Source organism: Bombus bifarius, unplaced genomic scaffold, assembly GCF_011952205.1.
Source record: "Bombus bifarius isolate JDL3187 unplaced genomic scaffold, Bbif_JDL3187 scf7180000007973, whole genome shotgun sequence".
Lineage (NCBI taxonomy): Eukaryota > Metazoa > Arthropoda > Insecta > Hymenoptera > Apidae > Bombus > Bombus bifarius.
The window spans coordinates 4,728,618-4,751,964 of NW_022884359.1; the positions used below are offsets into that span (position 1 = coordinate 4,728,618).

The following is a 23,347-nucleotide window of genomic DNA, read 5'->3' on the forward strand; positions in this document are numbered from 1 at the left end:
CACAATGAAAGCGTTCTCCTTTGACACATCCATCGTACAAACAGCTTCGTCATATTTTCAGACGACCTAAAAAACGATCGAGCGCGTACCACGTTTCCAACTGGACACGGTATACACGGCGTCCTACTCTCTTTCTTTTTCGCTGGTTGCTTCCATCTTCCGTTACAGGACAATGTCGTTCATCTCTCGGTGGTTGTTTCCAGGGCCCTTGTTGCACATCCGGCTGTACTCTGCGCAACGGCGATAAGTGCAGAGACGACAACGGTTGCAGGGACGCGAGCTTTTGCGACGGCCGTGGTCCCCAGTGCCCGCCATCCATCAACAAGCCCAACAAGACCATATGCAACGAGGAATTCGTCTGCTACATGGGGGTGAGTCTAGACGTTTCCGTCTGCTCTCTTGTTACGTGCCGCTCCTTTATCTTCTGGTGAATTTCTGTCCCTTTTCGGAACATCTTTATATACATGAGAGAGATAGAAAATATTCCTATTACAATACTCGTTACGTCATTTAGCGAGTGAAGCAAATCTCTGTGTGGCTCCCAATAGTCTAGTTCTGTCTACGAAGATATGAAGTTGCAGAAACAATTTTAATTTCATTATTTATGAGACTCTGATTATAACATAGAATATACGGAACTTTCATTGCTCACGGATCTAACCGAAATAATAATAACAACAACAATTTCAGCAAGTCTCTTTTTAGATTCACCTCATTCCTTCAAAAAGTGTCTTAACATTTACGAACACAGGGATATATAAATTGAAGTTTGCAGAGCATGAAAATCCACAATAACTTTGCCTGTCGCACTCTATTGGTGTTGAAACACGTCATGACGCTCAGCTTTATGATCGCAGATGATCAAGCAGCGCGAAACCCAGGCGAAAGCGAAGTGCCGCTATATCGCGAAATACGATCGTGTTTCGTCTAAATTATCCTCGCGACGAAAATGAGTCCGTTGCAGCGGACGATGGTGACCGAAATTACGCGGAAATTTACGATTTCCTAGCGCGAAACTAGCTGCTTGTCTAGTTACTTATTCATTGGAGACTGCTTGCCATTTTCTCGTTCGTAATAGGAACCAGAGGAAGGCTACATGGTACACACGATGCTAGAGTTACACAACAGATACTACCAAAAAGAAATCGAACCGTTTTTCGAGACTGATTAAAAATAACACGCGATAGCTTCGTGTAGATGACTTCTCTAAATTTGTATACATTGCCTCGAACTATCGTTACAATGTTCACAAAGCTCGATGAAACCACTCATATTGATGGGTTTAAACAAATCGTCTACGAAACCATTAAATGGTACCTGCTACCAGTGAAATTTTCTCTGTGACAAACAACCATATATAGATGACGTTAAAAAAGCCAGAATCGTGAAAAGGACCATGTAGACGTTCTTTGAAACACAATATCTTTGCACCGGTACTTTCCTTTGATAAGATTTGCATTGAAATTTCCATTAGTCGTCGACTTTGGGAGCGCGAGAAAATCCGTGGATCTTCGAAAACCGAAACCAGGAAAACTCTGCTCGCATGTAGGAAGCTTACGATTGGTTCTGTTTCTGGAAAAAGAGGGAAGAATCCACGAGGGAGTGATTTTGAAATGTACGCGTGGCATTTTCTTACGCGTAGCTTCCTCTTTCTCCACGAGCGCGCTTCGAGTCTCGAGGGTAGATTTAAGGCTCCGGCTGCCGTGCGCACGCACACCAGCAATGAAATACCCTTCAGCCCACGGTAGCACATTCATCTGTTAAGAAATCTTGAGACTCATCCCCCGCCCTTGTCGATCGGGTCGGAGTTAAACCGCGTGGAGAATACGAATTAGACTTCGAGTGAATTTTTCATTCTTCCTAATGAAATTAATTTCGGGAGAGAAGAACATCGGAGGGATCGAAATTATTCATCCATCGAAGGTATCGTTCGACGAATGAATATAAATCAAAGGTATCAGGAAATCTCGAAATTCATTTGAACATATGGAAGTTAAACTGCGTGGAGAATATAGATCAACTTGCAGGTGAATTTTTTTAACAAAATTACTTCTACGGTGAAGATGTCGAAATAGTTCGAAGTTATCGGAATTATTCATTGATAGCAATCCGTCTTATCTTTCTACATTCATTCGTCGAGACAAAGGTGTGAAGAAATCTCGAGAGTCAGCTAAGAATCAAAATTAAATCCAGTGGAGAACATAGATTATCTTGCAAGTTTTTCTAAGAATATTAAGTTCTGCACGTAGAATATCGAAATTATCAATTTTCTTGTGTCCACTCGTCGAAACAAAGCTATCGAGAAATCGTGAAATTTCCTCGATCGAATAGAAATTAAACCGAGTGGAGGATATAAATTAGCCCGCAAGTGAATTTTTCTAAGACAATTAATTTTATGGAGATACATATCGAAAAGATATGAAATGATCGAAATTATCCATGAATCAAAAGCCATTTTCTTCTTCGTACGAGGAAGCGAACAGTGGACAGCGGTGATAACGACGCAAGGTTATTTCCTCTAGTTGTAGGTTCGAGTAGAAACATTCGATTATAGTCAGCCAAGCGGAAAATGCGTTTCAGCCGCACACGTGCAACAGTTCGACGGTACGCATCGGCAGCTACGAATCGATACTCCCGAAATACAGGCTTTCTAATCTGCAAGTACAATAACGAGCGAGAGAGGCCGAGACGGGGGCGGCCGGCTGTCGATTGCAATTTGCTTTGCTGTTTCCGTGCCGCGCTGCCTCTCTCGCCATTGCTCGACAACGACCGTTCTTACCGTCACGCGACCATCTAAAAAAGACGCAACTTTACCTGCCGAAATAATTGACGGAAAGATGCAAAAGATATCTAAAATTCGACATGATTGAACAAAACGACACGAAAAGGTCGTGTTTTCAAATGAAACAAATAGAATCTAAGTATAAATTTATTTCATCCATTAAACATTACAATAAATACTATACATCGATTGTTTTATATGTTTTTACGTATTACGTGCGCTCTGTGGTATTGAAATTTCTAATTTCCTGTAAATTCATAAATGTCCGTAGTCTGCGTATCGTGAAATAATTACCACGCGATTACTACGATATAGTCAACACAATAACGAAAGATAAAGTTAAATTAAACAGTCTATGTATTGTTTCCTTCGCCGTACTATTTCTAGTTTCGAACTAGTCTCATCCCGGCTCGATGCATGTTAATCGATGAATTAATTAGTCTTTTATGCGGACCCACAGACACGTCAACATCAACTTGCGTAACCTATTTGTAATGTATGCTCCCACGCGACCTATCTATTTTTCATCGAGCGAAGGATTTTCTTTTGTTTTGTGCACTCTATTATCGTTGTATTTGTTATATTGCTCTCAAAGGACATAGCTCGTTTATTACACTAAATAAATAAATAAATACAACACGATAAAGCTAAGGCAAACGCGCAACATGGCGAACCACTGTATCGATCACACGCAATCTATTCGAACTCAGCGATCATAACTTGGAAAATTACTTACACGATAGTCCCCTTTTGCGGTATAAACCGTCTTCAACGAGCCAAACAACGAAGAAAGGATAAGACGCCGCGCATCGTGTAGATGCGATTCGGAAGAGAACAACGTTCGAGTCGCGAGCTTATCTATCTTCGGTGACCCTGCTGGAAATTACCTCGTATTTAGAGGTTTATGCACGTAGGCTGACACTTTATCGGGCTCTTGCATTGCTTACAGGAATGCACCGGCAGCATTTGCCTGGCTTATGGCTTGGAATCCTGTCAGTGCATCGCAGGGCCCGTGGATCCCCCGACCAAAAGCTGCGAACTCTGTTGTAAATTGCCAGGAGAGGATCAACCGTGCCTGTGAGAGACGATCGTTGTACAATACGCGGTTTTACGCGAATGTTCGTGTCACTCGTTTCACTTCGCTTTAGGGGAAACTACTTTCACCCTCGAAATAATTACCTCCTCTGTGTCTAGAGAATTCCAACTAAAGAGATTTGACCTTGTGATAACTATATTCGATTTTCAGTTCCATTTTGGTACTGTTGGTCGGAGTTGAGCTTTTCCAATACGAAACCTGTGACGATGAACATTCGCGAGAATTTAACTATGTATATACAATACATACAGTGACTACAAGAAGTATTTGCACATATCCTTAGTTTCTAATGGAGAATTTTTTTGCTAGATTCTGTTCTGTCTCTAGGTTCTATTTTATTTTCGTGGTAGGAAATTTTTACGAGCATGTAGAAATATTATTCAGTGATTCGAAATTTAATAAACTTGAACTCAAGAAATTGACATGTAAATACAATAAGAAATTCAACGGTATGCAAATACTTTTAAATAAAGATTCACACTCCTTTCAACGAGTAAAAATCTGCCTGTGACCGAAAATCCTTCCTACATATCCTTTTCTTCGTTATCTTTTTACACGACGAAAGCTTAGTCGGAAAAAGAGAAACGAGTCGTTAACTAAACATCAAAACGACCAAGCAAACCAGACGTCATTGCAGGTGCATCTCTTTACAGATCATCGTTCGCATGGAATTCAGCGCCTTACGATATTCCTGATATGCTGTCGAAGCCAGGCACACCGTGCAACGATTACAATGGCTATTGCGACGTCTTCCAAAGATGTCGAGAGGTAATACACCGCTCAGACTTTTCCACGACCCTTCGACGTATTTCAAATCAAAAAATCTCGCGTGTCAATCGAACAAGAATATTCTCTCTACATCTCACTGATTACTTTTCTAATCATAGAAATTCTATTGTAGGTGGATCCAAGCGGACCACTGGCAACTCTACGAAGACTTTTGTCGGACGCTACTCTAGCGAGTTTTCAACGCTGGATGATCAATCGCTGGTACATCGTTGCAGTAACCGTTGTTGTCTCGCTGTTAATCGTGGTAAGTTTCGATTCGTCTATCTTTCGTCTAGTTTTATTTTTTTATTCGAACAGAAGCATCGTGCTTATTTTTACCATTTCTAAGACAACGTGATAATTTTCTAATCTGTGAATCTTCCAATCTGAAGATTTCATATTGATTGTAACACTTTTGAAATTGACAAGGGCAAGGTAATTTATATAAAAGATGCTGTATTATTACGCTACGATTAATTTTTTCTTTTCTTCTTTTTATTATCGAAAGTTATTCGGAACAGATCGCATCATATACGCGTCAGAAATTTGAAAAAGGATTATCCAAACGTCCAAACAATTCGCAAATTTTCGAGTCCTATTAATTTTAACGCCTTTGCTATTCTCATTATTTTTTCGAATTCGAGAATATTGCAGTTTGCGATAAAATATATTCTCGTGTTCACAGTCGAAACAAATTGATCTCGAAAGCGTGTGGATAATGCAGTTGCGTATCCGGGGCAAAAAATATCGTCGACGTATCGAATACCCACGCGAAGCCAATTACCTGTCTTGTCAATTAAAATTTGTACATACGCATAAAAAACACCAGGAACAGTTGCGCGATCTCGTTCTCCTGGAAAATATATACACATGTTGCGAACATCACGCGGCGAAAAACGATTCAATTACACCGATGTTTTCGTTCTGTTTGCCCGTAAAAGCACAAGAACGTTTTTGTAACGTTTAATACGATCGAACAATGAGTCAGTTCGTTTTATTCCGTTTAATTTCGACCCGAGCGCGTGAGTGTTTATGATTAAAAACGAAAAATGTACGGTAAACATCAAAATTTACTGAAATAAATTACCAGCTTCGATATATTTAATTAACAGTCTACCCTTTCCCTTTGCAGTTTACCCTTCCCATACATCTTTTCGAAATATTTCAATCGAAGATTGCCGGAGAAAAGAAGCACGATTCCTTCGATTATTTATCCGAACTGTATCGACATTAGGAAATTAGGAAAAAAGTATAGAGGGAAATAAATGCAAGAGGTGGAATATTCTCGCGATCGCGTTATAAAATGGCGATTAAGCGGAGGAAGGTGTCGACCGAGATATATTGTAAATTCAATTGCACGCAAGTTGGCCAACTTCCGAGCTGCGACGGCCGCGAAAGCAGCCGGAAATTCATCCGGAGATAGGTTTAAAGTAGCGACGGTAACGCGACGCCGCCACGAATTATATTATAAACCATATCCCGTGGGATCTTGCCGGCGGATAATGCAACCGCAAACTTTTTCCGCCCCAACGTCGTCCTAACGAACATACTCTTTCCCCTTTCTCTTTTTTTCGTGACGCGAATTTGTTCGTCAAGTTTCATTATCATTTAAATCCGTCCTAGCAAACAAATTATTCTGCATCGGGTTCTTTAATCCAATTAAATCGTAACGATCAGCATTTCTTTAAATATAAAACCGCATTGTGTGTTTCATGCCGCAGGCGCTCGTAACGTATTCCCTGAGCAAACGACGCAACAGCCGCGTGAAAATTCTGGCAAGCACAAGGGATCAGCTACACGCGGTTTCCGAAGGGACGAACGCGAGCGACGAGCCGACAAGGGAGCGTTCGTCCGTGCGGAAGGTACAATCTATGGACATTTCGTGGCTGAAAAGGAGGATCGTCGAAACGATGAAGAGCATCGCGTCCCCGAGAAGGAAGAAGGACGCGTCCTCAGAGGCGGGCACGTTCCTCGCGCGGATTTCTCGACTGTTGGCCAGAGATTCGGCCGTTCGTAACTCCGAGGAGAAATCTTCGAACGAAGCGGAACAGTTGTGTAGAAGCAACGTGGATAAAACGAAGGAAGAAAGCAAGAAAAACGGAAGCAAACAAAAAGATGAGAATGAAAGATTCATGGTGGTAGTTTCGCCAGAGAAGGAGACCGACGTCTGGAGACGAGTCTGTCTGTTGTTCGTCGGAAGTCGCCGTAATCGTGCAAGTTGCTCTCCAACACGAAGAAAATCGAATAGTGGCGAATCGACGCGTGCACAACCTTGGAGAAAAACGGTTCAAGTCGAGAAACTGTGCACCGGTTCCAAGGTGATCGTGAGTTCTTGTAGAAGAGGAGACAGGTATCAAACGGAGCCTCTGGTGGCTCCTGATACTCCGGACACTCCTGGCGAGACTTCAGAGACGAGAAGTCAGACGTCGGATTTGACTGTGTTGCTCTCTGACAGTTAGTTTCGAAGGAGGAAGTATCGTGAATTTTTGCCTGAGAATCTGAGTGTTTATTTTCGTCTGGAACGCTCATCCGCGAGTATTTTCGTCTGTGGCAAACATTTATTTCGATTTTACAGTTGATTCTGCTACTCCAACAATCTTCGTGTTTTAAGTTTCCACTTTGGTTTCTCTGACGCACTGAAGCAGCTCCTGTGTAGTTTCCGAAATTACGAACTGAAGGGTTGAGAACTGTAAGAAGATACTTCTACAATAATTCTACAAGAAATCAAAAATGTTGATGAGAAATAGATTTGAGAAACGACGTATCTTTTTAAGTGTAAATATTGTACAGAATCTTATACCGCTATCGTCGTAGACTACTTTTTAGAGTAAGGCCCACAAGGTTTGCGGAATCGGATGGATTGTTGTAATTCATTTTAGTCAGAGAGCTCTTCACCTAGAAGCGGACCAAACGTAGATGGAAGATCGTCCAGCGCTGAACTTCGTAGACTCGTGTATATAAAAACAGAACGATTGTTACTGTATAATAAATCGTGCGTCACCGTTCATTATTAACCCGTAATTAACTCATCTGTGTTCCCATCATTCGTCGATTATGGATATTTCGTTAGCTTACGGCATCCCTCGTTTCTTTCTCGAAACTCAATTTATCATTCAAAAGCCAAGTTGATCAGATCTACTTCTTATAAGTTTTTTAGTTTGTTTATTCATTTACGCGATTAACGTTCAATTTTCAAAAGACAAGCAATGCGCTTCTATAAATTCCATTATTGCAATGAAATTGCATACATAATTACAAATTTCAATGCAAATTTTGAAAGTACTGCGTTTGGAGTCTCATTACGCAAATTCATTTCTTTATGAATATGATTAAAGAAGTGAATCGAAATTAAAGATTCGTTTTATCCACTAAATATTACAATGAATATTATATTTTGAATATTTTACATACCTGTATTTTTGGTCTACTCGTTACTTTACTCGACTTTTCAACTTATGAAGGTGGTTACTATGGCTTCTGAGTGACACGTGTGTCAGACATGCTTGACCTTTACTACTTGAATCTATTTCTGTTGAATAATACATCGAACGTACACTAAATCTAAGTATGTATCTATTTATTATACGATAATATCGCTTACTAAGAGGTTATAATTTGTTCGATAAGAACTTCAATGTTAAATATTTGACAAATTTCTCCAAGGATTTCGTATCGCCATAGCCAATTATTTTGAGCATATTATTATAACGTCTCTGTATGTTTAAACGAACGTTTCCTTATTATAGCTGACGTTAATTAAAATAATAATACAAAAGTTGATTATAATTCTTACTGTACCTCCGCTTGAAAGAAATGTAACATACCTAAATATGTAATAAAAAAAGAGAGTGAACGTTTGGAAAAACTTTCGTGTGAATTAGTTAAAATAAAAATACGTTCGACTTTACCAACAAACTGTAAACATGAATTCAAACGTTATCGACGTGTGATTGTTCTATTAAACTTCCCATCTGCTGGTAACTTTTTAGAGTATCAACATTTTTGCAAGAAATTCCTTGCCTAGCGATTAAATACTCAAAATGAAATATGAAAAAGTGACAGTGAGTTAGAAGAAAAGCCTGAGAATAATTTAGATAATTTATTAATATTCTAAACACGATTATGTCAAAGTATAATGTTTATAAAATACCAAAATCAAAATTGTAGTCGATATTATTGTAAAAATCGTCTATGTAAAGCTTGAAATATGATAATTTTATATGTAAAACTATATCTGTGAAAGCAAAATGGAATAATAGCAAAGTTATCGACTGAAATTTACCGAGCGTAGTTTCGTTTCCATATCGAAGAAGTCGACCTAACCTCGGCGGGTATAACATAAACTGAGAATTGAAACGAAGCGTGCCACGTATTAAAGTGGCTTAGCAATTTAGAAACGACAAATATGAATTTCTCCAATTTTCTTTCAATAATTTACAACTCTTACATTACCTTTATCTATCTCCCAATATCTTCCATTTTCAAACAGGTTGAAGAAGAGATTCCAAACAACCATTTCGAATATCATTTTTTTATTAACGTTTTATCAGTTACAATTTTGATTACATACATATAATGTAGATTCTTCTTTAAACACATGTCGCTATAATACAAATGACGAGGATAAAAATTTGGAGTGCGTAAAAATGTAATTAGATGACGATTTTTTTTCTTTTTGTTTCTTTCTTTCATTCTTGTTTTCTCCCTTATTATCCCATTGGTCATGGCGATGGGCCAACTTTGAATGTATATTAATATAATATACCGAGCTGGCCCATGTCCACTAAGGGTTAAAGTTTAATTATTTTTTACGGTCACATCTTTTTTTTTTAAATCATTCCTAATTCGCTACTTTGTTTCACTTTTTTTTTCTTTCCTTTATACAGTATAATCGGTGCACATCCGTCGCGCAAGACTGGTCCAGTAATTAGCGATTGACCGATGCGCTGATCAAGTGAAAATCTCGAATATTGTTTACACCGACCACACAGGCACGGATTAGCGCCAAATTCAGAGGACAGGATATTTACAGATGAACAAACGGCTTGCCCAGGCGTTCGTCCACTCGCTTCGTGGACGTTCTACTTTATATACACGTTCGGTGCACCTTCTTTTTCGTCTCTTCTTTTAACATTCTTTCACCATTCCTCGCATCGTTCACCCCTCGAGCCTCGATCAATAAATACCTATCGATATATCGATTCTCCGGAGAAATAAAAATTTGCAAAAATAAAACAGACTTAAAGCAACGAATTATCCTACTTTCACCCCTAACTCCAAACGTTGCTTTGTAAAACAAGATACGGAACAAGACACAAGGAGTTCGAGTACCATTCGAATTGCCACTAGTGGCGAGAATCAAATATGAAAATCGAGCGTCGTGTCGGTTCAAACATTCGAGGAACTAATGAGAAGAAGAACGCGTAGAGGTTCGTGAGTTTAAAAAGCAATAGGAACGGAGAAGCTCGACTTGTCTTCCGAGAGTATTGGAAGGGAAACAAGAGGCTGGTCCTTTGAACTTGGAACAAAGATAAGACTCAATTTGTATACGAGAATAGTAGTAGTATCTTTCTCTTCGTCTGCTTTCTTATTTATATGTCGATTGTTTTTAAATAATTATGTACTTGTTACGTATCTACCAAACTACGAAAGTAGAGAATAATTGTAAAAGAGTACGAAGCGAGTTTATTTGTAACATTTAAATAATTGTCTATATCTTATCTCTTGATTCAATGCAACAAAAATTGCACAGTATAATAACACTCTATTAAAAACAATTCGTGATATAAAAACACTGTTTCTGGTAAAACACAGCAAATGTAACGAACTACAAAATTTTATGTGAATTTATAAAACATTGATCGTTTAGTGTTGAAACAATCGATGACTAAAGTATAAAAGCTGTACGAGCAAACTGAAAGTTTAAAACGTAAAGAAGAATTTTTAAAATATTTAAATACAACGAAATTGATGGTATCGTCTATTTTTTCGTGAGTCTGTAAAAATTTTTACGAAAAATTGCGAATTTCTCCATAATTGAGCAGATCTGCAAAGTGGAAATAGGATTTAGAGAAGCAGACACTAATCAGCTAAGAGCGTGTTCAATCTCGTCGATTACCTCTCCGTTTCCCAGCTCGAATTTCAGAAGATTCGCGAAAGGAAGAAGGATTTTACCGTCTGCAGTTCGGCTGCTCAGTCCAAAGGCCGCAAATAACGCTTTCGAGTAATTTTTGTTCCTATCCCTGAGCCAAAATCTACTTGGGACCTTTCTGACTCAGGACCGATGTCTTGCTTTTATTATCTTCCGTGTAGGTGTTGCAGTTACCGTGGACGGAAAGGAACGATCCTTTTTTCTGTCGAGAAATCGTCTTCTCTTTCGGGTAATTAACAACACGAATGATAATAGTCGACGTCGTGAGTCCTGGTTCACACGAACTCTTTACAGGCTAAGGAATCTTCCGCGAATCTGAAGACATCACGAAGTGTTGCGTTTCAATGACAGGATGTGATTTCAACTCGAGAAACGAGAGAATAGATTGAAACATCTATTTGGATGTTTCATTCTTAGGAGCTCTGTCGATAAGTGTCTTCGTAAGATGAATTATAACGAAACAACGTAATTAAAACTACGAAAGAATACATAGTAGACATTTTCTCTTTTTTTTTTTTTTTTTTGGTAATAGAAACGAAACAAAGAAAATTAGTTGTGAAAAATTTTGCATCGAGAAAGGCAGAAGAATCGATCAACAAGAAACATCATATTTTTTATGAATTAGTGCGAGATCCGCATTCAAAGAATTTTACTTTCGTCGGATCGTTAAAAGCTAATAATCGACGGTAATCGTCTCATCGTGTCCTGTCCCATCTTTTTACGCAACGTTTGAAACTAATTTGCATGATTTCGATACTCGGTCAAACGAACTAGGTTGCCAAGAGATGGCGAAGATCTTGGTTGGATCCCTGACTCGCGACGAATATTATTTTACAAAAGGAAAGGAAGGTACAACGGACTAAAAGCGCAATCGTCTCGATCCTCGCCACGTCCTGGCTTTACGTTTGTACATTGTAAACGAAGCATCGCCAAGATTCGCAGAACGCGAGCAACAAATTGGCGAGAAGCTAAAGTACGACAACGGACGATTCAATGAAACAGTACACACGTACGTAAAATCCGAATTCGTTTACTAGCAGAAAAATTTACAAAGTTAAAGAATGTACAGGGTTCGCGTGTAATGGTCGCGGTATGAAAGCGAGAGAAACTCGACAGAAGAAAATGGTTTTCGTTGGAAAGTTGGTCGATGCTCTTCTCGTTGGCAAAGCATTCGGTCCTTCACGAACCTCGCCAGTGCGAGAACGCTTCCTCGCTTGGACCTTTTGATTTTTCTTTTTCTCTCTCCCTTTCTTTTGTTTTTTTTTTTCTGTTTTCTTTATTCATACAATCCGACAGAGTGTGACGACGAGGCTAAATATCTGATCGGACTGCGTTCACAACCTCGGGCTATTACTCTCCGGCTCAGTGTGTGCTTTGCAAACAATTAAAATTTGTTTCTTTATTATTTTTCATCTGCCTATTACGTTATATCCCTCGGTTCTTGTCTGTGTTTTCCATCATTTCGTTTTCTGTTTCTGCCGCTTTTTTTATTTTTTATTTTAAATTCAATTCACGTTATTAGGGTATAATAATTAATTAATTAATTAATTAATTAATTATAATAGTGTCATTATAATTCGTAATAATATACAACATTTTTCAATAGATCATTTATCCTAAAACCCACCGCATGCTCGTGTCGAAATAATCGGTTGCATTTAATCCTGCTCTCTCTCTCTCTTTCTCTCTCTTTCTCTCTCTCTCTCTCTCCCTCAAATCTATTCTTTCACACTTAACGCGCGCAGGTCTCATTCTTCCTATCGGTCTTCCAAGCAGTCACATTCACTCTTTGATTCGCACACATCAATTTTCTCTCCTAATAATTTCACTTGCCTGTATTAGAGAAGGCATTAGATCAGGCATACTGAACTCTCTGATTAAGAAACGCACACCGTTTTCGTTCTCCTCTGATCGTTTTCTATCTTTCCGTCTTTTTCTGTTTCTTCGCACACTTTCACGCCGTGGGACAGTACTGGCTTCACGCGTAACTTACCTATCTAATTCAATGATTCGTAGTCGTAAGTGTGTGATCTCTGAACGTGTGTGTACGTGTGTATGGTATGCGCGTGCCTAGCTGTTTCGTTTCTCGCTCGGTCCACTCTCGCTTCTCTTCTCAACCGGCTATTTTCTTCTCTACCTCAAAGCCTTGCTTCATTCGAACGTTCTCTAGCGTATCGCACAGCCGAGTGACCAAAAGAGCAAAATATCTATATTCGCGATACAACCGCGACGCGAACGGCTCGTGTTCTGGCAGAGGTGAAAGTTTCGCGAGATATGGCCGCCGCGCCGTTTTCTCCTCCATTCCAAACAAACGGAACAGAATAGGAGAACGACAGTATGGGCGCAACGTGTTCTGTGTCGTTCTCCGGTGTATAGTGTGATCATGTATATCGTGCATGACGCGTGTTTACGATGACTTTGTACATATTTCGGAAAAGTTTCGCTAACGTCCGCCATCGGACCGCTGTTGCGGCAACCGGCGACGCGTGTATCTCAAGTGGAACCACCCGAAAGCGCAGAGTTCATGGACGTGATGAAACGCCGACGTTCGTGCCCTTTCCCCAATCCCTATTGCCTTCGTCGATCTTTCGCTTTTTTTTTTCGAAGCATCCGCCGACAAGTAAACCGTCGATATGGATCATAGACGAAGCTCAACGTACCACAATTAAGTTTCACATGAATCAATCATCGTAAAACTCATCGTGACACGGCCGCGTTACATTCTTCAACCATCTCGCTGGCTAACAAAGCCGTACAGTATAGTGAAATACCGATAAACGCATCAACAATGGCTCGAATTCGTTTACATTTGCTTTTTTTACAGCAAATGTAATTCGAAAAATTTGATTCTACGTTCACAATTTGCATCGCCATATTTATGAATTCCTTGTTTCGGCACCGAATTCATAAGTCGGATAATAGATTCGCATCATCTGTCCATCGATCACGCCTCGTTCGACGCTCGAATAATCTTCAAATCCAAAACTGATGAACCAGGAGAGATCTATGGAGAAGATCGAAGCGAATGATTTCAAGAGAAAACGTGCCACATTTCTCATGATGAACGAAGAGAGAACAAAAAAAGAAAACAAAAAAAAAAAAGAATAAAAAGAAAACGATTGTTGCGAACGATAATAGACGCAAAGTGTTTGATGTGTTATCAGATCGAGATATAAAATCGAATCGTAATCGCAAGCAAAGCTCGTACCAACGTCATGTCTTCGTGGTGACACCGGTTGAGTAGAAAGAAAGAAACTTAATAAATAGCTACGAATCTCGAAAAACTAGATTAACGTTTCTTTCTTACAAGTAAACGTATCGTACGCTAAGCGACGACTATAATTCATCACGCGAACAACTTCGAATCTTTCTTTAGGTACACTAATTCTCATCTGTAAATTTCCATGGTTGAACGCAACGACAAATAGTTTGGGATAGAATAAGAAAACTGTGTGTGAATGTCCGTGGTCTGTTTACTAAAAGCAGAGGGGGGAGGAAGGGGGGCGAAAAGGAGGGGGGGAAAAAGAACAGAACGTGGACGTTTTAATTCGGAAACGCGTTCGACCACGATTACTATTCGAAAAAGTTGAATATATGGTGACGAGGATTCGAGTAGAAACGCCTGTGAAATCGTCGATATAATGCCCTGTTATGATTGGCTCGAGCTTAACAGCGAAAGAAGAGAACACAACGAATCACGACGAGTAATACAAAAATAGGAACAAACGTATAAGCATATAATGAGGAACATATATCATGTACAAACGTAACGCGCAAGGAACTTTATGCTAGAATGATTCATAGTGTACGCAATCGTACCGTGTATATAGAGGTTTCGCTCCTTCTATTTCTTCGTCTTTTTATTTTTTTTTTTTTTTATTTTTGTCTCTTTTACTTTGCCGCCCATTTTCAAAGATGTATATACGCGTATCTCGTTGTCGTGAAAGAGAAAACGGAAGAAAAATCATTGTATCGTGATTAAGTAACGATTGTCACGCGGCTAGCGCAACAAAATAAGCACATGCACACCGTGGAAATGTTACTGACGACTCATAAAAAATATTATATCCCGTAAAGGTCACACAATGATTGGACGTGGGTACGCGCTGTGCTGTGTGTATCGTACGATAAACCGATAAATTATCATAAATGACGTCAAACAGCGAGAAAGTACGTTCGAATAGCAACGAGAACCGATTTTCGGTGCAGCCCTCAGAGGTTCTAAAATTACTCTAATCCCTGTTACTTCCTTAATAGACGGGCGTCTACGTCGATCTCGATCGTTCGAACGTCCGCAGTGGAAATCGCACACCGGCCATTTTCCATTCGTGTTTATCATTTGACGAGCGCGAAAACGCTTTCCGTTTCCTTCCTTTCTTCCTCGTCCTCGGTGTCAGAGCAAGCAACAATAAAAGGATAAAACGTTCGAAAGATTGCAACACAGGGACAATCAGGGCCTGTGCGTTGGCGTTCGATCGGGCTCCGCGCTTAAGAATCTTTCGAATCTAAGTGGTAATCCGGTTTCTTACACACCCACATCCTCTCATCCTCCAATTCAATATATCACACCACGCTCTCTCCTATCTCGCATACGCTTGCACAATACGTACTTACGATATATCTCTTACAATATTTTATATTCATTTATTTTATTAATTATATCAATACTGTTGACGGATAGAGATTCATTCACAGCTCGCACCACAGCAAACGATCGTCTCTGCCGTGCGCGGCGTATCGTTCTCGTTCAACTTAATCGTTTCCTTTTATTCCCCATATCGTATCTTCTTCTTCTGCCACTTCCTTTATAACGATTTCACTGAAAGTCAATCATCCTCCTATTTTTATTTTTTTCATTAATATATTTTGTTTCTTTTGACATAATGTCTTATCACACGCTACACGGCCCGTATTTAATCTCGAGAGATTAACTTTTCTCGCAACGGTGTCTCGGACCGTTCAGACAGCAAAACGCGAGGTGGAACACGCTCGACTACCGAAGATCGTTTATTTCCTCAGCAGCTTCACGAATTCGGAGACACCGTACATCTCCCCTTCTCCATTCGAGGCTCAACCAATGGAAACATACTTACGTATATGTATACTTCTCCATGTACATGTGTGTGTGTGTATGAGCGCGAGCGCGCGTGTGTACGCACGCTTGCGTATGTGTATCTATGTATCTGTAGACGTGGAAACCTCGAACGGAATTGTGCGTCCATTCTCAGCCTCGAATATAACAGCGCGATTCTCGACGATCACGGTCACAGCACAAGGAAAGATCGTCGTTGAGAAGCTTGTAACGGTTCGAAGCAAACGCGAGCGCACCACTTCTCTCTATCGGTAACGGAGTTCTTCGTGTCTCACGATCGCTTCAGACCGCTTGCAAAGCCACGAATTATCATTTTATCCTCTACCGACGACAACGATGGCGACGCTGATGACAACAACGACGATGATCGCGATCACTTGGGAACACGCTGATTGAAAAAGTATTCGATTTGTTGCAAACAGAAGATCTGTTGCATCAGCTGTTGCAGCGAGTCTTGGCCCTGTAGTTGAGCTTGCTGCGGCTGCTGTAACGACTGCGTCAAACCTCCACCAGTAGGCTGAGCAGCCGGCGGCAGCATCGTGCCCGAACCCGACTGCTCGGCCAACAATTGTCGCTGAAGCTGTTGCGCCTGGTAATGAGCCACCGCGACCAGCTCTGGGGATTCCATCCCCATGGAGGCTGCAGCGGCGGCCACCGCGGCGTGGCTTAGTTGCACCTGCTGCTCCGTATGATGCCCGGACAGCCCAGCCTGATGACAGGCCAGCGGATGTACGCCAACGTGCGACAGCCTGCTGGCCGAACAGCCAGACGAGGCCAAGTAGGCGCCGGGGAGGTTAGGGTTCTCGCCCCGCTAGGGAGCCATGTTCTTGGGCCTGCGCCCCCGTCGCCCCCTGGTGGGGGGGCGCGGGGACTCCTGGCCTCACTGGCTCACCGCGGGGCTTTTCTTGTCTTGTTGCTGTTGATTGGCGTCCTGCGTTCCCTGTACACCTGCTGCTCCTCCGCCTTGTCCGCCTTGAACTCCCTGTAACCCCCGTTGCACGTCACGCTTCGACATTGGAATCTTCGTTCTTGTTCGAGCGCCTCGCAAACGTGTTTGGAAAGGGTGACATTTACCTGACTACCGGGTCCTCCTTGTGGCGGTCCAGGACCGCGATCCGGAGGCCAAGAATTACCCGGGGTCGGTTCCGAATGGAATTGATGAGGATGCGGAGGTGGTCCACCCGGCGTGTCGTGACTATGAGGGTCCAAACTGTTCGTAGCGTCGTACTGCGTGTTCTCCAACCTCGTGATTACTCGTTCGTCCTCCTCGCCAAAGTCCCCTCCCATCAGCGACGGTTCACCCACAACCATCACGTCCTGGATCGACAGGGGAGTACAGAGAAAAACGTTAAACGACAGAGTCACTCGTTGGAAGAGGAGGCAGACAGCCTTACCGATTACGTATCGTAAACGGCGATTTTGTTCTATAGCGTTTTGTTAGAACAAATAGTCCTGAATCGTTTGAAAAGCGGAGACACAGCCTTCGATAAAGGACGCTTCGGCTGCAGCCCGTTTTACGATAAAGCTAACGACTCTCGTAGTACGCTCACCTGTGACGCCAGAGAAAAATTAGGTCCCGGCGATCTCTTTTTGCTGGGCGCAGGCGGCGCGTTATTTCCTGGCCCCGGCGTGCTACCCTTTCGCTTTCTCCGTTTACTGGCCGGCCTCTGCGATTCTGAAAAAACAGATTCTCGATAAACTCGTGCCTCGACCGGTCGAAGAGGACGCTAGCCATGTAGCAGCGCGCTAAGAAACTTCAGACCGCTACCCAGCTTTGGACCTTTCTCCAAATCAAAGGTCTCTGACACACAGAAGCATGCATGCATCGGTGGACAGACAGATAGAAAGATCGATAGATCGCGTTCTCTAAACGCTTTTGTCAATCAAAAAAAAGCTACTTAAGAAGTGTCGGCACTCACGAAGAATATATCTTTACAGAGAAACACGCATTCGCATCGAGGTAAGTCCGATGTGCTCTTACGATTTTAACGCGCTCGGTTCCATGATTTCCTCGACCTTGAACACGGGGGCGCCGGATAATTGAGAGGGAACGTGGTGAGTTACGAGTGAAACAGGAAACGCGGTGCAGCGCATACGCATGATAAAAACAAACGATAAGACTACAAGGAGAAGTACCTCACGCAACGTCGATCGAGGAAAAATCAGCTACCGCTGCTATCTACAAGCAACGATCGCAAGCAATCGGATCGTCGATCTTTTCTTTTCACGGAAGCGCCACCATTTTTCGTATTCGAAATGACTTCTTTTCAGAACGTTCCATTTTAATAAGTTCTAACGTCAAGGTCGAGATGTTTAACGACCTGGCGAACAATTTCTTTCGAACGTTATTACTTTAACTTTATAATCGTACGCAACGACGATAAAGTATACGCGTTCACCGTGAAATCGACGCCGTGAAACGCTTTGTACGCGACATTTGCGAATTTAGCCTTCGTCCAAGTGGTCCGACAATGCGATTTCCCAATGGATTTCAGCTCCAAGAGATAAAGGATGATATAATAGGATCGGTCCAAGGGAATAGAAGTTCTGGTCGTAGAAAGCGATTGAAACCGAGGCTCTTAACGCGGTAACAAGTCGATGACGAATATTCTTCGTCATTGAGCGAACGAAAAACGAATCCTGCGGTAGACTGGTCGGCCGTTTGGCTCCACTGGCTGGTGCTTCTCATGTAAAGCAACTGTTCGTCTACCTCTCTTACCCGGCGGGGCAAACGTCCTCTGCCATTTCTGGAACAAGGTCGTCTTCAAGCAGTCCCGCGGTGACAACGCGTACGCCTTGTGCCTCGACATCAGTTCTTGCATCGGCTCCAAGATCACACATAACTGGAAAAAAGAATTCGACAAATTTTTATTCTTTGGTCCTAGTAGAACGTTCCAAGCTTATAATAGTTTCGCGATCTTGATTATAAAACGTCATTTTATCTAAACTATAGTTATCGAAACTTTGTAGTTAACCATCGATTATCACGATCTCAGTTACTAGACGCAGATATTTATATATATATAAATTCATTTAAAAAAAGAAACCTAATAGAACCGAGAATACTAATTAGAGAAAAATTGACGAGTTCTTGTAATACGAACTGCTCGTCTCTCGACAAGTTCCAATAAACGAAGTTCTATTGTATTCGACAGTTGTTGTAGGGGTAAAGCCGTGAAACCTTCGGTAACTCTGACCAAGTCTAACTCTCCGGTTCTCTAAATAAATGTCCTGAAAGAGTGGCGGGCGAAACGCGTGCGCGTATTAATATCATTATCCCCAAAAACAGTGACCGCCGATGATTTTCTTTCAGGCGCAAAAATAGTCGGTCGATATAGATACACAAAATAAATGTGACTGTTATTTAATCCGATGCGAGTTCGACAGGGAACTTATGCGCGCTATTAATATGAAAATTATCGTATACGGCGTGTACCGGTTGAAAATAAACTTCCTAAAATATATTCGCACGCGGTGCGCGGAACGTAACGCCGCCACGCATCGTCCGAACATCGTTCCAAAGCAAATTAAATTTGGTTTATGTTTGCCGTAATAAAACTGAAATCCATTTTACATTATTATCGTAAGCACGTAATTTCCCGGCAGCCTTTATATTATAATGATGACAATTAAAGTAATCGATAGCGGGCGGATTGCATAGAGGCAGAGCGGAGCGAGCTTCGCCGGAAGGCCAACCCGAAATTTTGCAAAACTTTAATTTCATTTTAATTAATATTCGCATTAGTACGGTCGTCGCCATCGGTCAGGTTTTCGATCGATTCGCTCGCCCGACGTTCCGCCTCTCGTTTTTTACGCGTATTCCTAGTTTGGTTATAATGTATAATATGCTGAAATACTATAACAGATTAATCAAAAATTTGTTTAATAATAGAAACACAGCGGATTGTTGATAGAAAATAGTTGTCGAGAGACGAGGAAGAATTTGAGGTGAAGATATTTTCTCGTCAGCTTTCGATTAACGACGCAACAATCGTTTCAGCGTGCAAAGAGCAACGATACGCGCAAGTGAAAGCGCTTCCGAGCGTGCAAAAGAAGGTGGTTCGTAACCCGGATACCCGCCGTACTTTCGCGAGCCGATCTCTTCGCGATTCTTGGCCCATTTAGCCCTTTATGTTCTGCTTTCGAATAATATATTACTTATTTCATTCGAGTTTAGCCCTTTAGTAAAACGTTGATTACTCTGACTGATCACGACACGCGCTGTTATAATCGAATAGATTTATTTTCATATGGAAAACGTATATATTTAGAACGTTTCCGCGGTCAGCGCCCAAATTTTTCGTCAAACAACAGTTGAACATAACAATAATCAATCTTTTCGTTTTAATCGATATTCTGATAATAAAAATTCTACTGGTTCCACCTGTATTCAAATATATCGATACGAATTAAATATGCTTAAGATCCGACCGGAATTCATAGATACTACTTCTTTCTTTGAGGCGTCGTAGAATGGTGTCAGCGCTCGGAGATACCGTATTTAGTTACACAAAGCGAAAGTTTCATCATGTGCGCGTGGCTTTTACTGTCTTTAAGTTAATTTACATTGTCTTGTTTTTACCTTTACAATTAATTTTCACGAGCTAACAATCTCTTTATACATTACGGTAACAAAATAGTATGCATCGTTTGAACGTTACACTTTCCAAAACCATCTATACTTACCGCTGTTAGGTGATTTGTAAAAAGTACTTTAATTCGAGCTATACATTATTCGATAATAATGCAGGACTTAAAGAGTCGAACAAGAGTCAAACACACGATCTATATTTCATATAAATCACGCAGCAAATAGATGGAATTGTACTATAAGTCAATGGAACAGAAGGAGCAAGACGGTGTTTCGAAACATCGTTAAACGTAAAACGAAACACCTTCGCCACTTTTCATAGCAGACAGTTAACATATACGTACCCTAAGGTAATTCAGGGTGGAATTGGTGATGCCCTGCCTGGTGATGTTCTTGCTAAGCTGTTCAAGCATCGTCGGATCCTGTTGCATACCGACCACAGTCCTAGGCACGAGTTCCTTGTGCGTTCTCACCGACATGTGCCACGACTTTATCCTCATAAGGTCGTCAAACGTGAATTCCAATATTAATCTACCCTCCGTACATACCTGCAGAACAAACACGCGTTCAAACTGCTGTATAAACACGACCATTGGCCTCGCGACCAATCGCAGGTGAGAAATTTCATTTTACACTCGCGCGAGGGAGAATGTCCTATTATCACGAATGTGAAATGTATAATACGAAATACCATTGTGGATAGAAATAGGCGAGGGTAAAGAACAAATTTGAAAATGTAACAATGCTAAGGAATAAAGGAAGCGAATAAGATGATCGAAGAAGCGTGCACGTGAAACGAACCGTTCGCTGTTACACGAACCATGATTCCTTTCGTTTACATTGTTAAACCGTGAATCGATAGTGCAACAATGATAAGTAGACTGCGGATATTTATACCGTCGTAGGAAATGTTATGCTGCAACTATACATAGAATATACGTAATATGCAAAAACGTATGAAGTAAGAGTGTGATAAGTACATTTTCGTCGAAGCTAGGTTCAAAGATGAAGTTTTTTTTTTTTACAACTAGCTGTCTGCCTTGTACCTGTATAAGAATAAAAAATTCCACACTGATTTTGTAATTATGAGACGCGGTGTATTTGTTGCGTGTAATAACAGCATATAGATTCTTTAATTAGTTTTGGAAAAAATGAACTTGCGTAAAATCCGCGGCCTAACGATGGTACATTCGATTGGCATGAATAGAATTCTTACCTTCGTGAACATTGGTTTTCCGTGATGTGTTACCATAACGCAGTTATCACAGTCGAGGGTTATGCTGGTATTGTGAAATGACTCCTTCGGGTGTTTCAAATTGTAGTAAAGTTCCGTTACTCCGCCCTCGAATATCGAACGGAAGTACCTAGGTATTAACGTCCTACCTATCGCTGTAAGCATAAATGAACAGATCATCAGTACCTAATCCAACGACATCGAGCAGGGTGCAGATATTTTCGTCGGGCAACGAAGAAAATCCGCTCGATGTAATTCCTCGGTGATGTTCCTGTTTGCCTTGCCGGTACATTCGAAGGAAAAACATCGAATACAGAAAAGAATGAAAGAGAGGAAGAGAGAAAGAAAGAAGGATAGACTGAGGTCGGAAGGATTGAAAAATTCTGGATCAGAGACGGAGACTACGGAGAGAGTTCTCCGTTGCATCTTATTGCTACGGTAATGCTTGTCGCGGAACTGTCGTTTACGCTCGATGACGATGCGATGTGACGTGTAATCACGTTGTTACCGTGTATTCAGCAACGAACGCAAGGGAGGAAGACATTAAAATCCACCGGTTGCAAAATTGCTCTGCGGTGGCACGTAATTATTTAGAACGTGTGCGACGCGTATAACGCGGTGCGTGCCGGTTGCTACACGTACGGAGCATCGTCGAGGACAATGGACCGTGAAGAAGAACGAGTCGTTCCGAAAGAAAAACGACCAACCAGAGGCAGTATCTTCTCGTTGGCCGTCGCTAAGCTTCGTAAATGCGTTTTCCACGTTTCTAAATAACGTCGTAGGAACGCGTATTCCGCGACACAAGCAAGGAAATAGTTAGTACATCGATAGGAATCGCGAATGGTCCCAATGGAAAATCGAGTGGAACGCTCTTGAAAGAAGAATTGCATGGTGTCGCAACTTACTGTATCTCTTGGGACCGTCCTCCAAGCAAAACGTGAGGGTTAAGGTTGCGTCGTCCTCGAAGAATTCAGTCGCGAACGCGTCCCACCAGAGATTGTCGCTCTCCTGTAACAAAAGATAGAAAACCATGTAATATCATGCCACTTCCGGGCAAATCGCGCGCAATCACCGACTCTCGATACAGAGTCGAGGCTCGAGAACCGGGAGTATCGTGTTCGATAACATCATTGTTGCCATCGGCAAACAGAAAACAGAATCGCGAGCAGAGTGTAACGCGAGCACCGGTATTCTCGACTTACGGACGCATCGGTGCCGCTGCTACTCGTAACTTCCGCCGCAAGCGTTCCACGCTCGTTTTCGAATTTTTCGTCATGGTAAAGCTCGCGTAACGAAAGGTTTGCAACCAGCGTGTTTGCGGATCTTGCCTTATTTCCAGTCAGCCCCGGCAAATTACGCCTAATCTGTAATCGCACGGTACGATGACTGACAACGATTTCCGTGGCGAACGGAGACCGCGTTCGGGGAAAAAGCTCGCGAGCAACATACTTAACTTCCCGTGCTCGGTGCTCTACAACTATGTCGTTTCAACATATTCGTGTTACTCTACATATATATTGGCGTTTCGTCGCAGCATGAATATTTATAGGCGCCGATACGGAACGTTTGAAATTTTTACGCCGTAACCGTAGCTCGTCACCTCGTGAAAAACCGATCGACTATGGAACGCACA

General features: G+C 41.6%; 2 protein-coding genes across 4 annotated transcripts in view; one reads left to right on the forward strand and one right to left on the reverse strand.

Annotated features, from left to right (window-relative positions):
* LOC117216802 (disintegrin and metalloproteinase domain-containing protein 10-like) overlaps positions 1–8,923 on the forward strand; it is a 160,394-nt gene extending 151,471 nt beyond the window's left edge. The window contains exons 13-17 of the mRNA XM_033463840.1: positions 204–371; positions 3,732–3,859; positions 4,532–4,646; positions 4,780–4,911; positions 6,368–8,923. Coding sequence (XP_033319731.1) covers positions 204–371; positions 3,732–3,859; positions 4,532–4,646; positions 4,780–4,911; positions 6,368–7,105 — 1,281 coding nt within the window. The 3' untranslated portion in view covers positions 7,106–8,923. The remainder of the gene's footprint in view (positions 1–203; positions 372–3,731; positions 3,860–4,531; positions 4,647–4,779; positions 4,912–6,367) is intronic.
* Positions 8,924–11,811: 2,888 nt separating this feature from the next.
* LOC117216803 (LIM domain-binding protein 2) overlaps positions 11,812–23,347 on the reverse strand; it is a 75,285-nt gene continuing 63,749 nt past the window's right edge. The window contains exons 3-10 of one of the 3 annotated variants that reach the window (XM_033463843.1): positions 22,620–22,722; positions 21,697–21,869; positions 20,825–21,028; positions 18,600–18,732; positions 17,440–17,564; positions 16,964–17,206; positions 16,782–16,871; positions 11,812–16,700 (exon numbers count right to left, since the gene is read on the reverse strand). In XM_033463843.1, the coding sequence (XP_033319734.1) occupies positions 16,263–16,700; positions 16,782–16,871; positions 16,964–17,206; positions 17,440–17,564; positions 18,600–18,732; positions 20,825–21,028; positions 21,697–21,869; positions 22,620–22,722 (1,509 nt within the window). In that variant the 3' untranslated portion in view covers positions 11,812–16,262. Of the gene's footprint in view, positions 16,872–16,963; positions 17,207–17,439; positions 17,565–18,599; positions 18,733–20,824; positions 21,029–21,696; positions 21,870–22,619; positions 22,723–23,347 lie in introns of all 3 variants that reach the window. The other 2 variants (XM_033463842.1, XM_033463841.1) reach the window with 2 other exon arrangements.